This window comes from Plecotus auritus (assembly GCF_963455305.1).
Source record: "Plecotus auritus genome assembly, chromosome: 1".
NCBI classification, from domain to species: domain Eukaryota; kingdom Metazoa; phylum Chordata; class Mammalia; order Chiroptera; family Vespertilionidae; genus Plecotus; species Plecotus auritus.
The window spans coordinates 79,672,895-79,687,791 of NC_137770.1; the positions used below are offsets into that span (position 1 = coordinate 79,672,895).

The 14,897-nt window shown below is 44.1% G+C and overlaps 1 protein-coding gene across 3 annotated transcripts in view; it reads left to right on the top strand.

The window, feature by feature from the left end:
• The window catches only part of RYR3 (ryanodine receptor 3), a 547,436-nt gene that overhangs the window by 323,143 nt on the left and 209,396 nt on the right, over window positions 1-14,897 (top strand). For all 3 annotated transcript variants that reach the window (XM_080659255.1, XM_080659256.1, XM_080659257.1), the window contains exons 20-26: window positions 1,269-1,485; window positions 5,152-5,256; window positions 7,519-7,622; window positions 9,043-9,126; window positions 10,763-10,922; window positions 12,307-12,454; window positions 14,388-14,593. In XM_080659255.1, coding sequence (XP_080515381.1) covers window positions 1,269-1,485; window positions 5,152-5,256; window positions 7,519-7,622; window positions 9,043-9,126; window positions 10,763-10,922; window positions 12,307-12,454; window positions 14,388-14,593 — 1,024 coding nt within the window. The remainder of the gene's footprint in view (window positions 1-1,268; window positions 1,486-5,151; window positions 5,257-7,518; window positions 7,623-9,042; window positions 9,127-10,762; window positions 10,923-12,306; window positions 12,455-14,387; window positions 14,594-14,897) is intronic.

Consider the following 14,897-nt stretch of genomic DNA (forward strand, 5'->3'; position numbering starts at 1 on the left):
TTTTCATTACTTAAAACTTCAGTCACATTTCCCCATCAATTTAACATGATTGCAGTTGACTTGGAAAAGCTGTATTTCTAGTTGCTAACTTAGGAGCATGTGAATATCATTTTGAAAAGGTTCACTTTCATCCTCTCCTTCTTGGGGTCTAACCCTAATGCTGACCTAACCTATAGATCTGGGGCTGAAATTCAGCCAGAATGCTGAATTAAAATATTGAAAAAGACTTCAGCGCATGGTAATTAGTGCCTGCCATTACTATGAGCCCCCAACTGTCCTTTCTCCTTCCTTTGGAGGTCCCTCCAGGCACCGGTGAAGGGAGCCAGGGAATCTGGCTTGGAGACCAGCAGGGTGGTTGTGCCCCTAAGAAAAGCACTAGGACTCTAATAAGCAAACGCTTTGTTCCCATTTGGCCTCTCTGGCGGTGGCCACCTGAAGATGTTTCCTCAGAGTCGCCCTCATATGGTTGCTTTGGAGAACTGCAGCCCCTGCAGTGTATCATTTCTATTAATGCCGCCTGGCATGTATACCATTTGTATTTAATACTCTGGTGCTACTAAATCCTTTGCCTTCATATAAAAATAAGAATTTCCTATTTTCCTCAGATACTTATATCATCCTTCCTTTCATTGACTTGTGACTAATCTCCCTCAGATTAAAAGACTTAAAGTTCTCATGCACTGATTCCAATCTTATTTTTAGAGAATAATATCATCATCCCTGTTACTCTTTTTAATACTCTAGTGATAATGTGTGTAGTAATGATTTATCTACTAGAGTATATATTTTTTTACTCTAGTGATATTAACAGTCAAACTAACTTTTTTAAAAAATATATTTTATTGATATTTTACAGAGAGGAAGGGAGAGGGATAGAGAGTTAGAAACATCAATGAGAGAGAAACATCGATCAGCTGCCTCCTGCACACCTCCCACTGGGGATGTGCCCGCAACCAAGGTACATGCCCTTGACCGGAATCGAACCCGGGACCCTTCAGTCCGCAGGCCGACGCTCTTTCCACTGAGCCAAACCGGTTAGGGCCAAACTAACTTTTAAGAACGTGGCTGACATGGTCAACTAAGGACCACACTCAGTCCTCTGTCCACTGCTTTTGTTTCACACTTTAGGATGTTTGCTGTGCTGAGTCTGAATCCAGTCAGTTCCCACAAAATAACTTGGGTGTAGGGGAAACTGATCTTGAATTTGTGCATATTTGGACTGGGATATTTTTTAACCTCTCTCTTCTTGGTCTTTCCAAATGACACAGAGTACGTTTCCTGATGGGTGGACGTCATGGGGAATTTAAGTTTCTGCCTCCCTCTGGCTATGCCCCTTGCTATGAAGCCTTGCTTCCCAAAGAAAAGATGAGACTGGAGCCTGTCAAAGAATATAAACGTGACACTGATGGCATTAGAGATCTGTTGGGAATCACCCAGTTCCTCTCCCAGGCTTCTTTCACCCCATGCCCCATAGACACCAGTCAGGTAGGTTCAATCTGACAACAGGAGGTAACCCACGAGGATGAAGTAATAGGGCTACATCATTCTTTCTCTGTTATCTATAGAATTGTCATAGAATGTGTGTGAACCATTGCTATTCTTCATGTTTCCACCATAGGCGTAGATTGAGCTCTTTAAGGATTTCTCAACTAATGGACAAGTTAGGCACTTGCTACTCACAAGGCACTGTGCTAGGCTCTGTGATACATAGGCAGAACTGTTTTTGGTATTCTGTGGGAATTCACAACCAAGTTGAAGAACTAAAAAGTGAATGTGTTACTTTTTAAAGTCTAAATGTATTAACTGCAAAATTAAGAGTATGCACAAGGAAATGCTAGATAGCCTTTCAGCAAGAATGGTTTCAGAGTCTGTGTAAAGAGGATAGAATTCAATCAGGGCCCTCAATAAGCTTAAATGGGGATGGGTGTCCAGGGGTGAAGTCACAGGAATGGGATAAGTAAGGGACTAGAAGTAAAAACTCAACTAGGGACAGGTGGTAATGAGTACTAGTACTCCCATGTGGCTGAATGCTGGGAAGAAGAGAAGTATATAGGAAAATAGTTGGAAATAAAACAGAAAGAAATGGAATAGAGAGAAGGGCTTTAAAAGTGCTGATAAATGGACAGTTTTCCCCTTCGAAGGTCTATATTTTGAGAAAGACGGGTTCACATGTTATGATAAAGGGCATAAACAGCTTTCAGTATTTCCTATAAACCAGTGCTACTCAAATCATTATTCTAGACATTAGAGAAAATACATGAAAAGGGAATTTGTTTTTTGAGGTGCTTGGGTTAATGGTCTGGAGGCATAAAGCTCTTTTGGTGTGTAGAAGGTCTCAAGCTCACATTTTTTCATATAATTCGTATGACCCTGTTACATTCAAGTGTGTGCACATGCTCATGAGTTTCCCTCTCATGTCCTGTAGCTCATAATTGTGAGGTCCCATAGAACAGAAACTGTAGCATTTCTTCACCTGCTTCACAGAGCCTAGTACAGCACCTAGTACAGTAGTTGGAGTTGAGAATGTACTAGTAGATGGGAAACTATGGAGTCTGTGAGTCAGGGTGATATTAGGACTCCATCATCTGGTTCTGGTTCCTGGCTATTCTAGACAAGAAGTTTGAGGACCAAAGAACCCAATTAGCTTTTCTGTGTACACAAGGCTACTAGTGCCCAAGTTGGGGAAGAACATGAACAGGAGCATGACTCCTGCTTCTCTGTGCTGCCCTTCTTACTAAATTACCAGATCAGTGTGTGTTACTCAGAAAAGGCTTATTGGAACAAATGGGGCCTCTAAAAGATATTTTAAAAGTGAGGGGAAGTTTTGATGAAGGAGGAGAAGAGGGCTTGACCAAAGAGTGAGAACAGTTTCTAAACATGCAGAATTGAGCATTTGGAAATCAAAGAACAGAGGTAGATCCACAAGCCAGAAAGGTACTGTCAGGACCCAAAGGTGAATTGGTATGGACCCTGGGTCTAGGGAAATGTGACTGGGAAATAAAATAATAAGGAAGCCCTCGTTGGAAAGGTACAAATTACTACCTCGAAGGAAACCTTGTCATTTATTAGAATCTACCATCCTGTGAAATTATTGTCAAAGAAGTTAAATACAAGGTACTCACACATAGTCAACTCCATTCTCCCTGGGGCACATTAACCAATATGCCGATTAAGTATCGCTAACTAGAGCCCTGTGGTTACACAGGAACAGTGCCCAGTGCTTGAACCACCTACAGCCCCTGAAGAGAAAGGAGCCCAGCTCTGAGCAACCCAGTCCCCAGACCTCTAGGAGGCAGTTATAAAGCCAGTGTTACTCCGTCCTAGGTAGTCACCAGCTGAGGTCACTGACATTGTGATCTGGGTTATATGTGGAGGCCTCTTTCCACATTTTCTTCTTTTACCGAAGCATGTGGTTCCTCCGATGTGCAAATCTACTTCCAGACTATAATCAGTTAAAGGAGCACTTAGTTTAAAAAGATTATCTTAGTTAACCAGTAAAATCCAAATACAGTTTTAATTTGTTTTATTATTGTACTAGTAAACTAAAACTAAAATGGGGGGCAAAGAGAAACTACTTGGGCGGGGCCCACAGTTTGTAATTTCAGTGGAGAGACAAGCAAAGTTTCAGGAAAACACAGAGAAACTCTCCCTGAAGGTAATTGTGGAAGACTTCCCAAAGGTGGTGACATTTGAGCTAAATTCAGAAGGATAAATATTGAGGGTGTTTGTCTTAAAACCAGAGCTGGACAGCAGTTAAAGTGGTAAAAACAAATTTTACTTCGAGTCTATTGCAATAAGGGGAAAGGAACTCCAGCACAGAGCTGGGTCAATTCTGAATACAGCGAGAACAAATGGGGATTAAAGCCAAGGAGCAGGTTGAGGGGTAGGGCCTGGGGTGGTCAATGATGGTCAGTTACTAAGAGGAAATATCAGAGGTTGGATGGATTCTTGCCAACCTGATCTACTAGGATTCTAGCTGAAGGCAGGCGGGAGTGATCTGCCACCTGGGAAATGGTGGGGGATGAGGAAATTTGATCAGATATGGAAGGTGATCAGATAACAAGAGTAGTAGATTCTCATTAAACTGATTTAGCATGATTCTAAAACTAGGGTCTTGAGGGCAAGGCCAAGGACAGAGCCTAGTCAAAAAAAGGGCTCAGAAGCACCTGTCTAGAGTTTGGTCAAGGAAAGAGTCTTTGTCATTTGTGTATCATGAAGAGTATAAGGTAAAGGTTGCATATGCAAGGGCACCAAACTGTGGAACAGTGCGACCTTTTGGAAGAATTTTAAGAAGTTTGGAAAGAATGTGTTTGGGAGGACCGTGATGAGAGAACTAAAGAAACACACTTAGTTAAGACATCTAGTCTACATCTTAGGAGTGCCAAGGAACACTTGGAGACATGCAGGAAGAATGTGCTTTAATGTGGTTTTGTTTTTATAGACTCATCACTCTGGCCAGAGTATGGAGTATAGATTGATGGGAATGACCCATCATGAGGCCCTTATAGTGGTCCAAGGAGAAAATAATGAGGTGGAGTGATGTAGAGGAGAGAACCCTTCAGAAATATGCTTAGTGAATAAACTTGACATATTTTATGACTGATTGGGCAGGGGAGGTGGGTGGAGGAACAGATAATGCCAAGAGGGAAGACACTAAGATGACTTCCAGGCTTAAAGCAATGGTGAGGCCCTTTAACAAAAAGTGTGTGTGTGTGTGCGGGGGGGGGGGGGGGGGGGGGAAACAGGAAGAGAAAAAGGTTTAAAAGGAAAGATAATGAATTTATCTTTGAATAACATATTGAGTTCACTTTGGTGGGAAAATCCTGTAGGCAGTTGTAACAATGGGTCTGAACTTCAGGAGAGACTGTGACTGGAGATGTACTTACTTGGGAGTACCCATTACGGGGAGGTGAGATCTCCCAGGGAGAAAGCATAGAGAGAGGGGATATATGGCCCAGGGAAGCATTCACAGGTGAAGAAAACGCAAAGAAGACTGAGAGGAGACAGGCAGAGAGGAAGCCAAGAGAGGAAAGAATCCTGGGTTACATGTAGGAAGTCAACTAGAACACCTGATCCATAGAGATATTATGGTAGATTTAATACAGTTGGCTCTTGTAGTTCTGACTTCATGCTTGTTCCTTTTCCTTTTAGGTGGTTTTGCCACCTCACCTAGAGAAGATCCGAGACAGACTGGCTGAAAATATCCACGAGCTTTGGGGAATGAACAAAATAGAGCTTGGCTGGACTTTTGGCAAGGTACGGCTTCCAGTGGCCAGGCCGAGGTGGATGGTTGGATTGCCTTGTTTCCTGGAAGGGTTCTCCAAAGACTTGAATGAGGAAGGGAGCCTCATATGCTAAAACTCACTCCTGACTACCACCTGTCTAGCTGCTGCTGTGTTCGGCAGCAGGCTTGTTTGGTCATTGGTTTAGTATTGTCAGGAGTGCTGGGAAGGCCAGCTCTGCACAGACAAAACCAGGAACCTATTTCCCTTTTTACTACCAAGTGATGGTTTCCTTTATCAGGGAATAGGGAGTGAGGTCCATTCTCAGCACCCCTTTGAGAGCCCTGTCATCTCCCTTTCCTTTAGGAAAGTTGTCCTCTCTGCATGGGTGATAAAAAGTAGCTGATTCATTGTCTTGAATCAGAATTTGTTTAACATGGTTTTCGGACGTATCACTTAGATTAATGGACACTCAGAGGAGGTTAAGGAACCTCTTTCACGAGAAAGCTTTTTTCACTGAGGCTGAAAATTGATTTTGTTCTGTGATTTGTAAGGTCATGTCTGAGGCAGAAGTACTAGAATAGGTGAGTTCTGAAGCTTCCTGTGACCCTGACAGTCTCAAATTATGCATGGTTCACCTTAGTTACTGTGAGGGGTCCTGCACTCTAGCACGTATGTTGGTATAGCTACCATGAAATATTCTCCTTGACTCTAACCACCTCTCTGCTGTATGCTCTTATAACACCACAAACCTCTCGTGTAGAGAACTATGCACAATTGCAACTTTACCTTTATTTTTATTACTAGGGGCCCAGTGCATGAACTCACGTACCTTGAAAAGAACTGTGGGCCGCGAGGCTGCAGTGGTCACAGGGACGGGTCTCGGCCCATTCTCCGCAACCCCGCCTGGGCCCTCCCACCATGGCCCCCAGTACCTTGTTTGCCAGCAGCCCTGCTCCTGCCACCGCCACTCCCACATGCTGATGCTGACGGTGCCGGCCCTGCTAGCACCCACTGACAGCGCCGAGCGATTGGGGCCAGCACCATCGGTGAATGCAAGTGGCGGCTGCTGCCCCAATTTCTCCTCAGGAGCAGGGGGAGGTGGAGAAGCCCTGAGGGGTGATCAGGGCTGGCAGTTGCTGCTCGCACCCGCTGATAGCACCAAGCGATCGGGGCCAGCACCAGGAGCCAGCAGCGGGTACAAGTGGGGCCAGTGCCAGCAACAGGTGCAAGCACTGGGCAGGAGCAAAGAATTTTTAGTAACCACCAGAGGCTTGCCCCGATCACAGCGACCAGTGCCTCACCTTGGTCTGATGCCCCCACTCACCTGCACCATTCCACCACGGCCGATGCCCACCATGTTCCCCGCATACCCCCTGGCGGTCAGTGCATGTCATAGCAACTGGTTGTTCAGTTGTTCGGTTGTTCCACCGTTTGGTATATTTGCATATTAGCTTTTTATTATATAGGATTATTTTATTGCATCCTGCCCCATTAGACTGTATCTACTCATGGGGCTAGGGCTATCCCAGCTCATCACTGAATTCCTAGTGTCTAGCTCATTACCTACCACATAGTAGACACTCAACAAATATTTGTTGAATGAATAAAGTAATTCATTAACTAAATCAGTAGCCATAGGCCATACGTTGCTACTGGGCACTTGAAATGTGACTGGTCTGAATTGAGATGCACTGTAAGTATAACAAATGCCAGATTTTGAAGACTTACTATGAAAAATAATATAAAATATCTGATAAATTATCTCATATTAATTACTTTTAAAATGGCAATATAATGGACATATTGGGTTAAATACATCATTCATATTAATTTCACCTGTTTCTTTCTCCTTTTCTAATATGGCTACTAGAAAATCTGAAATCACCTGTGTGGTGCACCTTTGTGGCTGACCTTGTATTACTATTGGACAGCACTGGTCCAGCTTCTGTAGTCCTTCATGATCTGAAGAATGCTGCTGTTCAGTAGCATTGCAGTTCCATGAATTTGGCCAGGCAGGAGTATGGCTACCATGTGTAAAATTGCTTCTCTGGAAAAGTATGTTCTGAATGCAGATACCTGGCTAGAAACAAATGCACAGAGCACAAGCCACTGGCAGCTTGGGGACTGAATCATTTACTAGAGAGAAGATCATCTATTTGCCTACTAGCAAATAGCTGTCTTTGCCTTGCCCGATAGAGATTACCTGGGCCATGTTTGACACTGTGTCCTTTTCTGTTTTCCAAGGCAGTGCCAGCTGTCGAACTTAAATTATATTCTTTATGTTGTCACCTAGATACGGGATGACAATAAAAGGCAACACCCCTGCCTTGTGGAGTTTTCAAAGCTTCCTGAAACTGAGAAGAATTATAACCTGCAAATGTCAACTGAAACCTTAAAGTGAGTGTTCAGTGGAATTGAATTTAGACTAAACAGTGAGTGGATGACTTAATGCCATACAACTAAATTTCAAAGACATGTCTTTTGCCTGGAAAACATGACCCATTCTGATAAATTAGAGGGTGATTATTCATGCCACAAAAGGATTTAGCAGAGTGAATGACACATCCACCATTGTTATTTAGCATATATATATTTCTTTAGAGGCCATTTGCTATTTGCCAGAGAGAGGAAAAATGTAGGGGGGAAAAAAACAATCAAAGGACCAACTGCTTTTTGTAGTTAGGTTAAATCAAGAAAACAAGATAAGGTGTTTCTAAAAACCAATGAGAAAACATGGTTTAATTCACTAAAATTCAATTTAAAAACCACTTTTAGCTTATCTGTGATCCCACCCATGATTAAAAGCCTAATTCAGACTTTATATTTTTTAGCCCAAGTTGGTATCTCCCAACTTGAATTTCTTTTGGTGCTTGTTACCTGTTCTCTGTGTATTGTATTTCTGTTCTGTAGTTGTCAGGGGAAAACATTTTAACACTGTGGTTTGTTGGCGTAACAATGCTGGGTCATCGTGCCTTGCCAGGGGCTCATATGTGTGATGTCTTCAGTCACCCTGAGGCTTCCTGAGGGTGCAGCTCTGGTACCTCACAGTGGCTAGTGCAGATCAAGGCCCTGCACGGGGAGTGCTCAGTCAATACTCGCTGACTCCAGAATTGCCATTATGATCCTATCTGTTCCCTGGAATCAGAGAAGCAGGATACAATTCTAATTCAAATTTGTAAACTCAAAAATGTCTCAAAATGGGATTATGAACCAACTTTTTTTAAATATATATTTTTTTAAATATATTTTATTGATTTTTTACAGAGAGGAAGGGAGAGGGATAGAGAGTTAGAAACATTGATGAGAGAGAAACATCGATCAGCTGCCTCCTGCACACCCCCCACTGGGGATGTGCCCGCAACCAAAGTACACGCCCTTGACCGGAATCGAACCCGGGACCCTTCAGTCCACAGGCTGACGCTCTATCCACTGAGCCAAACCGGTTTTTGGCTGAACCAACTTTTTTAATATTCTTATGCTTACTATTATCTAAATCTGGAGTTGGCAAACTATGGCCCATGGGCCAATCTGACTGGCCACCAATTTTTATAAATAAATTTTTATTGTAACAAAGCGAAGTTCATTGGTTTGCCTATTGTCCATGGCTGCTTTCATGCTCTAGACTGGCAGAGTTGAGTAACAGACACATGACCCACAAAGCCTAAACATTTACTATCGCCCTTTACAGAAAAGCTTTGGTAAGCCACTGGTCTAAATGACTAAAAGTTGTCTGCTTTTATCAACTGGGATTTGGGACAGGGTCCTGGCTGCCCTATATTTGCAGCTAAGCCTAATCTTTCCCGCTGTTTCATCACAGAACCCTCCTGGCCTTGGGGTGTCACATCGCTCATGTTAACCCAGCTGCTGAAGAGGATCTCAAGAAGGTCAAACTGTCCAAAAAGTAGGTGATTGCTTTTAATGGTCCAAGACTTCAATGCTTCAGTCTGGTTTTCAAACTGGGAGGATGGGAGGCCCATGCACGAAGACCGATGACAGCCCCGGGTACTGCTAGTACCAGGTCAGGGTGGCTCCTCCAGTTCCTCAGGCTGCACAGAAACCCCCAGACAGGAGCCTGCGAAAGTACAAGTGTTTCCAGCCTTTCCCTTTTTCTGTTCCTTCTGCCCAGATCTACACTACTATTGTTAGTTTTGAGCCAAGAGATGCAGCACTCTCGGCTGGATGTGTTGCCTTTGGTCTATAAATAGCAGTTGGCACAGGACCCTGAAAATGGTTGGTAGCCACAGCAAAGATCCACTGCTCTCACATTGGACCAGCCTTCTAAATTCTTTGTGAAAATGGGTGTCTCTGCCAAGATTTAATTTGGCCCCTAACTCTGGATGTGCCCTACTCTTCCTCTCTCCTGCACATTCAGAGTCACATGGGCTCACACATTCAGATACATGCTCAGGGGCACATCCACTGGCTTGCTCGCATACCCTCCCTCATATGCCAGACTTGGATGCTCACAAATTATCACAGGTGTCATAATTAGTTATGGAGCCAGAGCATTGCCAGAATTAATCAAATGCTTCTCTTCCCCTTCTTCCCTGTTAAACTCCCAAGCTCCTCTCTCAGAGCCTGAGAGCAGCACATCTAAGAGGCAGCAGTGGGAGAGGCAGTCTGCTGGCCCAGGCTGCTGGAGTCAGTGTCCAGCAATCAATGCATATTGGCTAGCTCATGATCAGGCATCCTGAAAAGGTGGAGGAGGGGCAGTATCTTATGCCTACAATAGACCCTGAATCTCACCCTGATTAGAGGTTCCTGGGTAGTGTGAGCCTTGGTCTACAAGTCATCACCTTTAGGTTCTGGCCCTGGTCTAGGCATTCATTGACCCTGAAGCCATGGGTACCTCTGGACTCACATTCTCAGGTGGCCATGATCATCTGCTCCTCTGAGAGTCACTCTATAGTGCACCCTGTCCTCTGCATTCACACATGCATCTACCTGGACTCATACTGCTTTTTCTCATCTTCACATCACCTTTAAAGTAAAGACATTTGAGGCTGTGACTCCTGGACCAGACACCTAACCACTAAGGTCACTTCAAGATCAAAGATTCTCTAGTGCCATGATTTTTTTAATCCCCAAAGTAAAGGTTTAACTTTCCAAGACTGAACAATCATTCTCTGCTGATTTATAAGAAATCATTGGCTCAAGGTCCTGTCCTTGCTGATATGGTTAGAACCTTTTGTGTTTTAAAGTAGGATGGAAGAGCTCCTGGTGGTGTTACAGCATGCTAACTGTGCCCATTATTTGTAGGGCAATAAGTGTTTCATTACAAATAAGGATGGATTTGCACTGACCATCCACTTTCTTCAGCAGTCTCCTTTGAGTCTGTGACACACACTAACTAAAATAGATGAGGGGCTTCATCTATTGACTTGAAATAGAATTGAGCTATCCTTTCTGCCACAGGATAGAGGCTGTGACTGGAGCCCTGTTTTCAGAGTTTTCTTACCGTGTGCTATTGATCTAAAATCTGGAATGGGGGAGTCATACAGATCTGTTCAAAGTATTTTTTTTCTGTTTACTTATAGCTACATCATGTCTAATGGCTATAAACCAGCCCCTTTGGATTTGTCTGATGTGAAGCTATTACCTTCTCAGGAAATCTTAGTGGATAAGCTTGCAGAAAATGCACATAATGTCTGGGCAAAAGACAGAATAAAACAAGGATGGACCTATGGCATTCAACAGGTGAGAAGTGCTGGGTCAGGCCTGCTGGGAAAGTTAGGAGATGTGATCCTCCATCAACATGCCATTATTTTGGTGGGAGTTAGATTGGAAAATGGCCATTTCCCTTGCATTCTGTCCTCCCTGCCTCAGCTCATTCATTATTTACAGAATCTTGGGCCTGGACAGTCTTCATAATCATCACAGTGATATTAACTCCCAGCACAATTCCAATTTTGTAGAAGGACAGCCTTACTTTCTTTTATTAGTCTGGTTCACTTGTGATTGTGTTGCCCTTGTGTGTGTGTGCCCACTGGCTGCATCTGCCTTCATCCCCTCCCTGTCTTGCTGCATGCCTTGTGGAGAATTGAGCTTTCATGCCATTCTCCAAGGCTCTCACAAATCAACATCACAGCTCAGCAGTATTTCTAGAATGGTCTCACGTATCTACCACTGAGAGTGAAAAGGAGGGGATACTAACACAGGAGAGGGGCAAACCAGCCTTCCCAGAATCCTGTGCCCCCCTTACTTCAATTCATCAGGCCAAGATTCCTGGGCAGCCAGAGTTCTTAGCTTGAGCAGGATGCAGCCTAAGAGCCAGAGTGCAGCAAGGAATTAGGAAGAGTTTAGAGCCAGATTTCAGCTCCAAACCATCTGGCACACTCTCGTCTTGAAATGCTTCCTTCCTCTTGGTAAATACCAGGATTAGAGTCAGGGAAGTTCAGGGATAGCTGTGTGTACTCGTTTTCATTCATATCTGAGTCTCTGAACCTACACATATGTAGAAGCAAGAAGACCACTACAAAAGGAACCATGGTAGGGAGGGAATTAGAGGGCTCAAAGAGCATGTCAGGCAGCATATTTATTTATAATGACTTATCACTGCAATTATCTTCTTAGTCCTCCCTAAGGAACTGAGGCAGACTCTGATACGAATGTGTGCCTCTGCAATGAAATGGACCCACTATGGTTCTGCCACCTTTTCTGATGTTCCTCTATGAACACAGATGTTTCTCTGTTAAGAGGCTGTTGTGAGGAGGTTCTAACAGTTTAAATGATAGCATGATTGTTCCATGGGGGGTAGTTACATAAATCCCCATCTGCCTTGCCTTGAGAATGGAGGTTTCCAACTCTTTCATGACACTTCATTTTACTCCTAGCCTGGCATTATTTAAAAAGTGTTTCTTTAATGCTAGCTTTGAACATAAGTAAATTTTTTCCATTTATACTCATTTAAGTCTGAAGAGAAATAGTGAATATGTGCATTGCTAAATATCCCAGCACTGGGAGAAGAGGTAGTAGACTCACAAGGAAGAAGGGACTGTTGCTGGGAATGTGTAAATGGGACAAGCTATTTGTAAAGACAGAATGTATTTTCTCCAAACTTTTTTTCCCTGGCCTTGCCTAGGATTTGAAGAACAAAAGAAATCCCCGCCTGGTGCCATATGCATTACTGGATGAACGTACCAAGAAGTCAAACAGGGACAGCCTTCGCGAAGCTGTCCGGACATTCATTGGCTATGGCTATAACATCGAGCCATCAGACCAGGAACTAGGTAATGAGTGGAGATTGCTCATTCTGGCCCCAATTTAACTTAACATGTCCTCTTCTGGGGAAATGCTACCTTTGAGTAGGTCTAACTTGTACCATCAAAAATGATACTGGTGCTGAAGAGCACTAAACTAAATGAGGTATTTTAAGAAGCAGGGTGATGGGTGGGGAAACCATGTTTGATAATAAAACATTGTCCCATTGACAGATGTGTCTGTGATGAGCACATCTATGACCCAGTCCCACAGGGAGTAAATTATCCTCCAGCATAGCTGAGCTTTTCAGGTTATTTGGTCACAAAATCTTTATTTCTTTTATTTTCCAAACATGTGAATATCAGCTTACTTTTGGACCAGGTAATCTCATCCCTAAATGAAATTCTCTCACTGATTTAAATCACCAGCTTATAATTTACTAGGAACCCGGTGCACGAAATTCATGCACTGGGGGTGGGGGGTCCCTCAACCCAACCTGCCCCCTCTCACATACTGGGAGCCCTCAGGGGATGTCCTACTGACGGCTTAGGCACGCTCCCTACAAGGAGCGGGCCTAAGCCACAGTCTGGCCTCCCTTTGTGGGAGGTGACCTGGCTGATCAGGGGAAGGCACCAGCCCCATCACCCTGCTGCTGCAGCCACTGCCAGTCACCACAGCCACCAAGGTGTTTTCATCAACACGGACTCCAGTCCCTTCACCATGAAAAAATGACAACTTTCTTTAGGCATTTTCAAGATGTGTCTTTCATAGGATATGACATTTCTTTCTTTCTTTTTTTTTTTTTTTATCCTCACCTGAGGATATGTTTCCATTGACTTTTAGAGAATGTGGAAGAGAAAAGGAAAGACAGAGAGAAACATCAAAGTGAGAGGAACACTTTGATTGGTTGCCTCCTGCATGAGCCCTGACCTGGGCCCCGTCCAGGGAGGAGCCTGCAACCTAGGTACATGCCCTTGATCAGAATTGAACCTAGACCCTGCGATCGGCAGGCCGAGGCATTATCCACTGATCCAAACTGGCTAGAGCAGGATATGACATTTCTTAGCCCTCCAGCAGCAGACCTTCATTTTTTTCTCCAGAAGTGTGGTGGAAAAACCCTAGGTCACATTTTTGGATTCTTACTACCCAAGTTACTAAGAATATTACCAGTGGCATACAGGAAGCTTAACCAATGAGCAGTCAGAAAAGGTGTTTCCTCTGTAGTTCACACCAATCACTGGCTGGGCCCTGCCCAGGCCTAAAGCCTCTGGCCGAAGCTTTAGGCCTGGGCAAGGGACCCCCAGCTCCCTCTAATCGCTGCTCCGCCCCTGCCCCCTCGGCTCTGATCACAGGCTTGGCCCTGCCCAGGAGCCTCCTGGCTCAGGCCCTTCCCAGGCTGCTCAAGGCCCATGCAGGGCCTACCTCAGAGTGACCTGAGTGCCAGGATGTTCCCGAGACCCAGGTGCTGGGCACCTATGTATGCAAATTAACTTCCATCTTTGTTGGGTTAATTTGCATACTCGCTCTGATTGGGTATGGCCGTAGCGGAGGTTCGGTCAATTTACATGTTTGTCTATTATTAGGTAAGATGACCATGTCATTGTCATCCCATACCCCAGGATGTGCCAGGCCACTGGAGCAGTATTACAAGTGGTTACAGGGATGGGTTTGGGGTAAGACAGACCTAGGTTCAAATCCTTGCTCTTCCTTGATTTATTGGCTCTATGACATTGAACAAGTGATTTATTAACCTTTCTGAGTCTCAGTTTTTCCTCTATAAAATGATATGATGCAAATGATGATTATTATATTATGAACAGAATATTATATTAAATAGTGGGATATCTATCATCAGTCTTTGTTGTTTTCAAATTCTTTCAGGGAATGCTACCTAATTAATAAAGTTTTGTGTTTTCTCTCTCTCCTTTCTGCACCCCCAACTCCCTTTCCTTCTCATGATAGCTGACGCAGCTGTGGAGAAAGTCAGCATAGACAAGATCCGATTCTTCCGGGTAGAGAGGTCTTATGCAGTGAGATCTGGAAAGTGGTATTTTGAGTTTGAGGTGGTGACTGGAGGAGACATGCGTGTGGGCTGGGCCAGACCAGGCTGTCGGCCTGATGTTGAGCTGGGGGCTGATGACCAAGCCTTTGTGTTTGAAGGCAGCAGGGTGAGTCTGGACAGTGTCCACACATCCTCAGTCCAAGTTTTTTCTTTCTCCAAACACTTCACTGGAAGTTGGAAGTACTGAATGTCTGGGTCTCTGGCTTCAAAATCAGTAGCCACTACCACTGGTTAATTTAAACCACTATTAGATTATTACCTAGTGATTATCATTTTGCTCTTTGCTTTGGTGAAGGGGAGGACTATACACCTAAGTTCTTTCTGTAATCACCTGCACATCTGCCCTTGTCCCTCACCCCAGTGCCTCTACTCCAGAGGAGGTTCACAGAACACTATGCAGCCAGTATCTG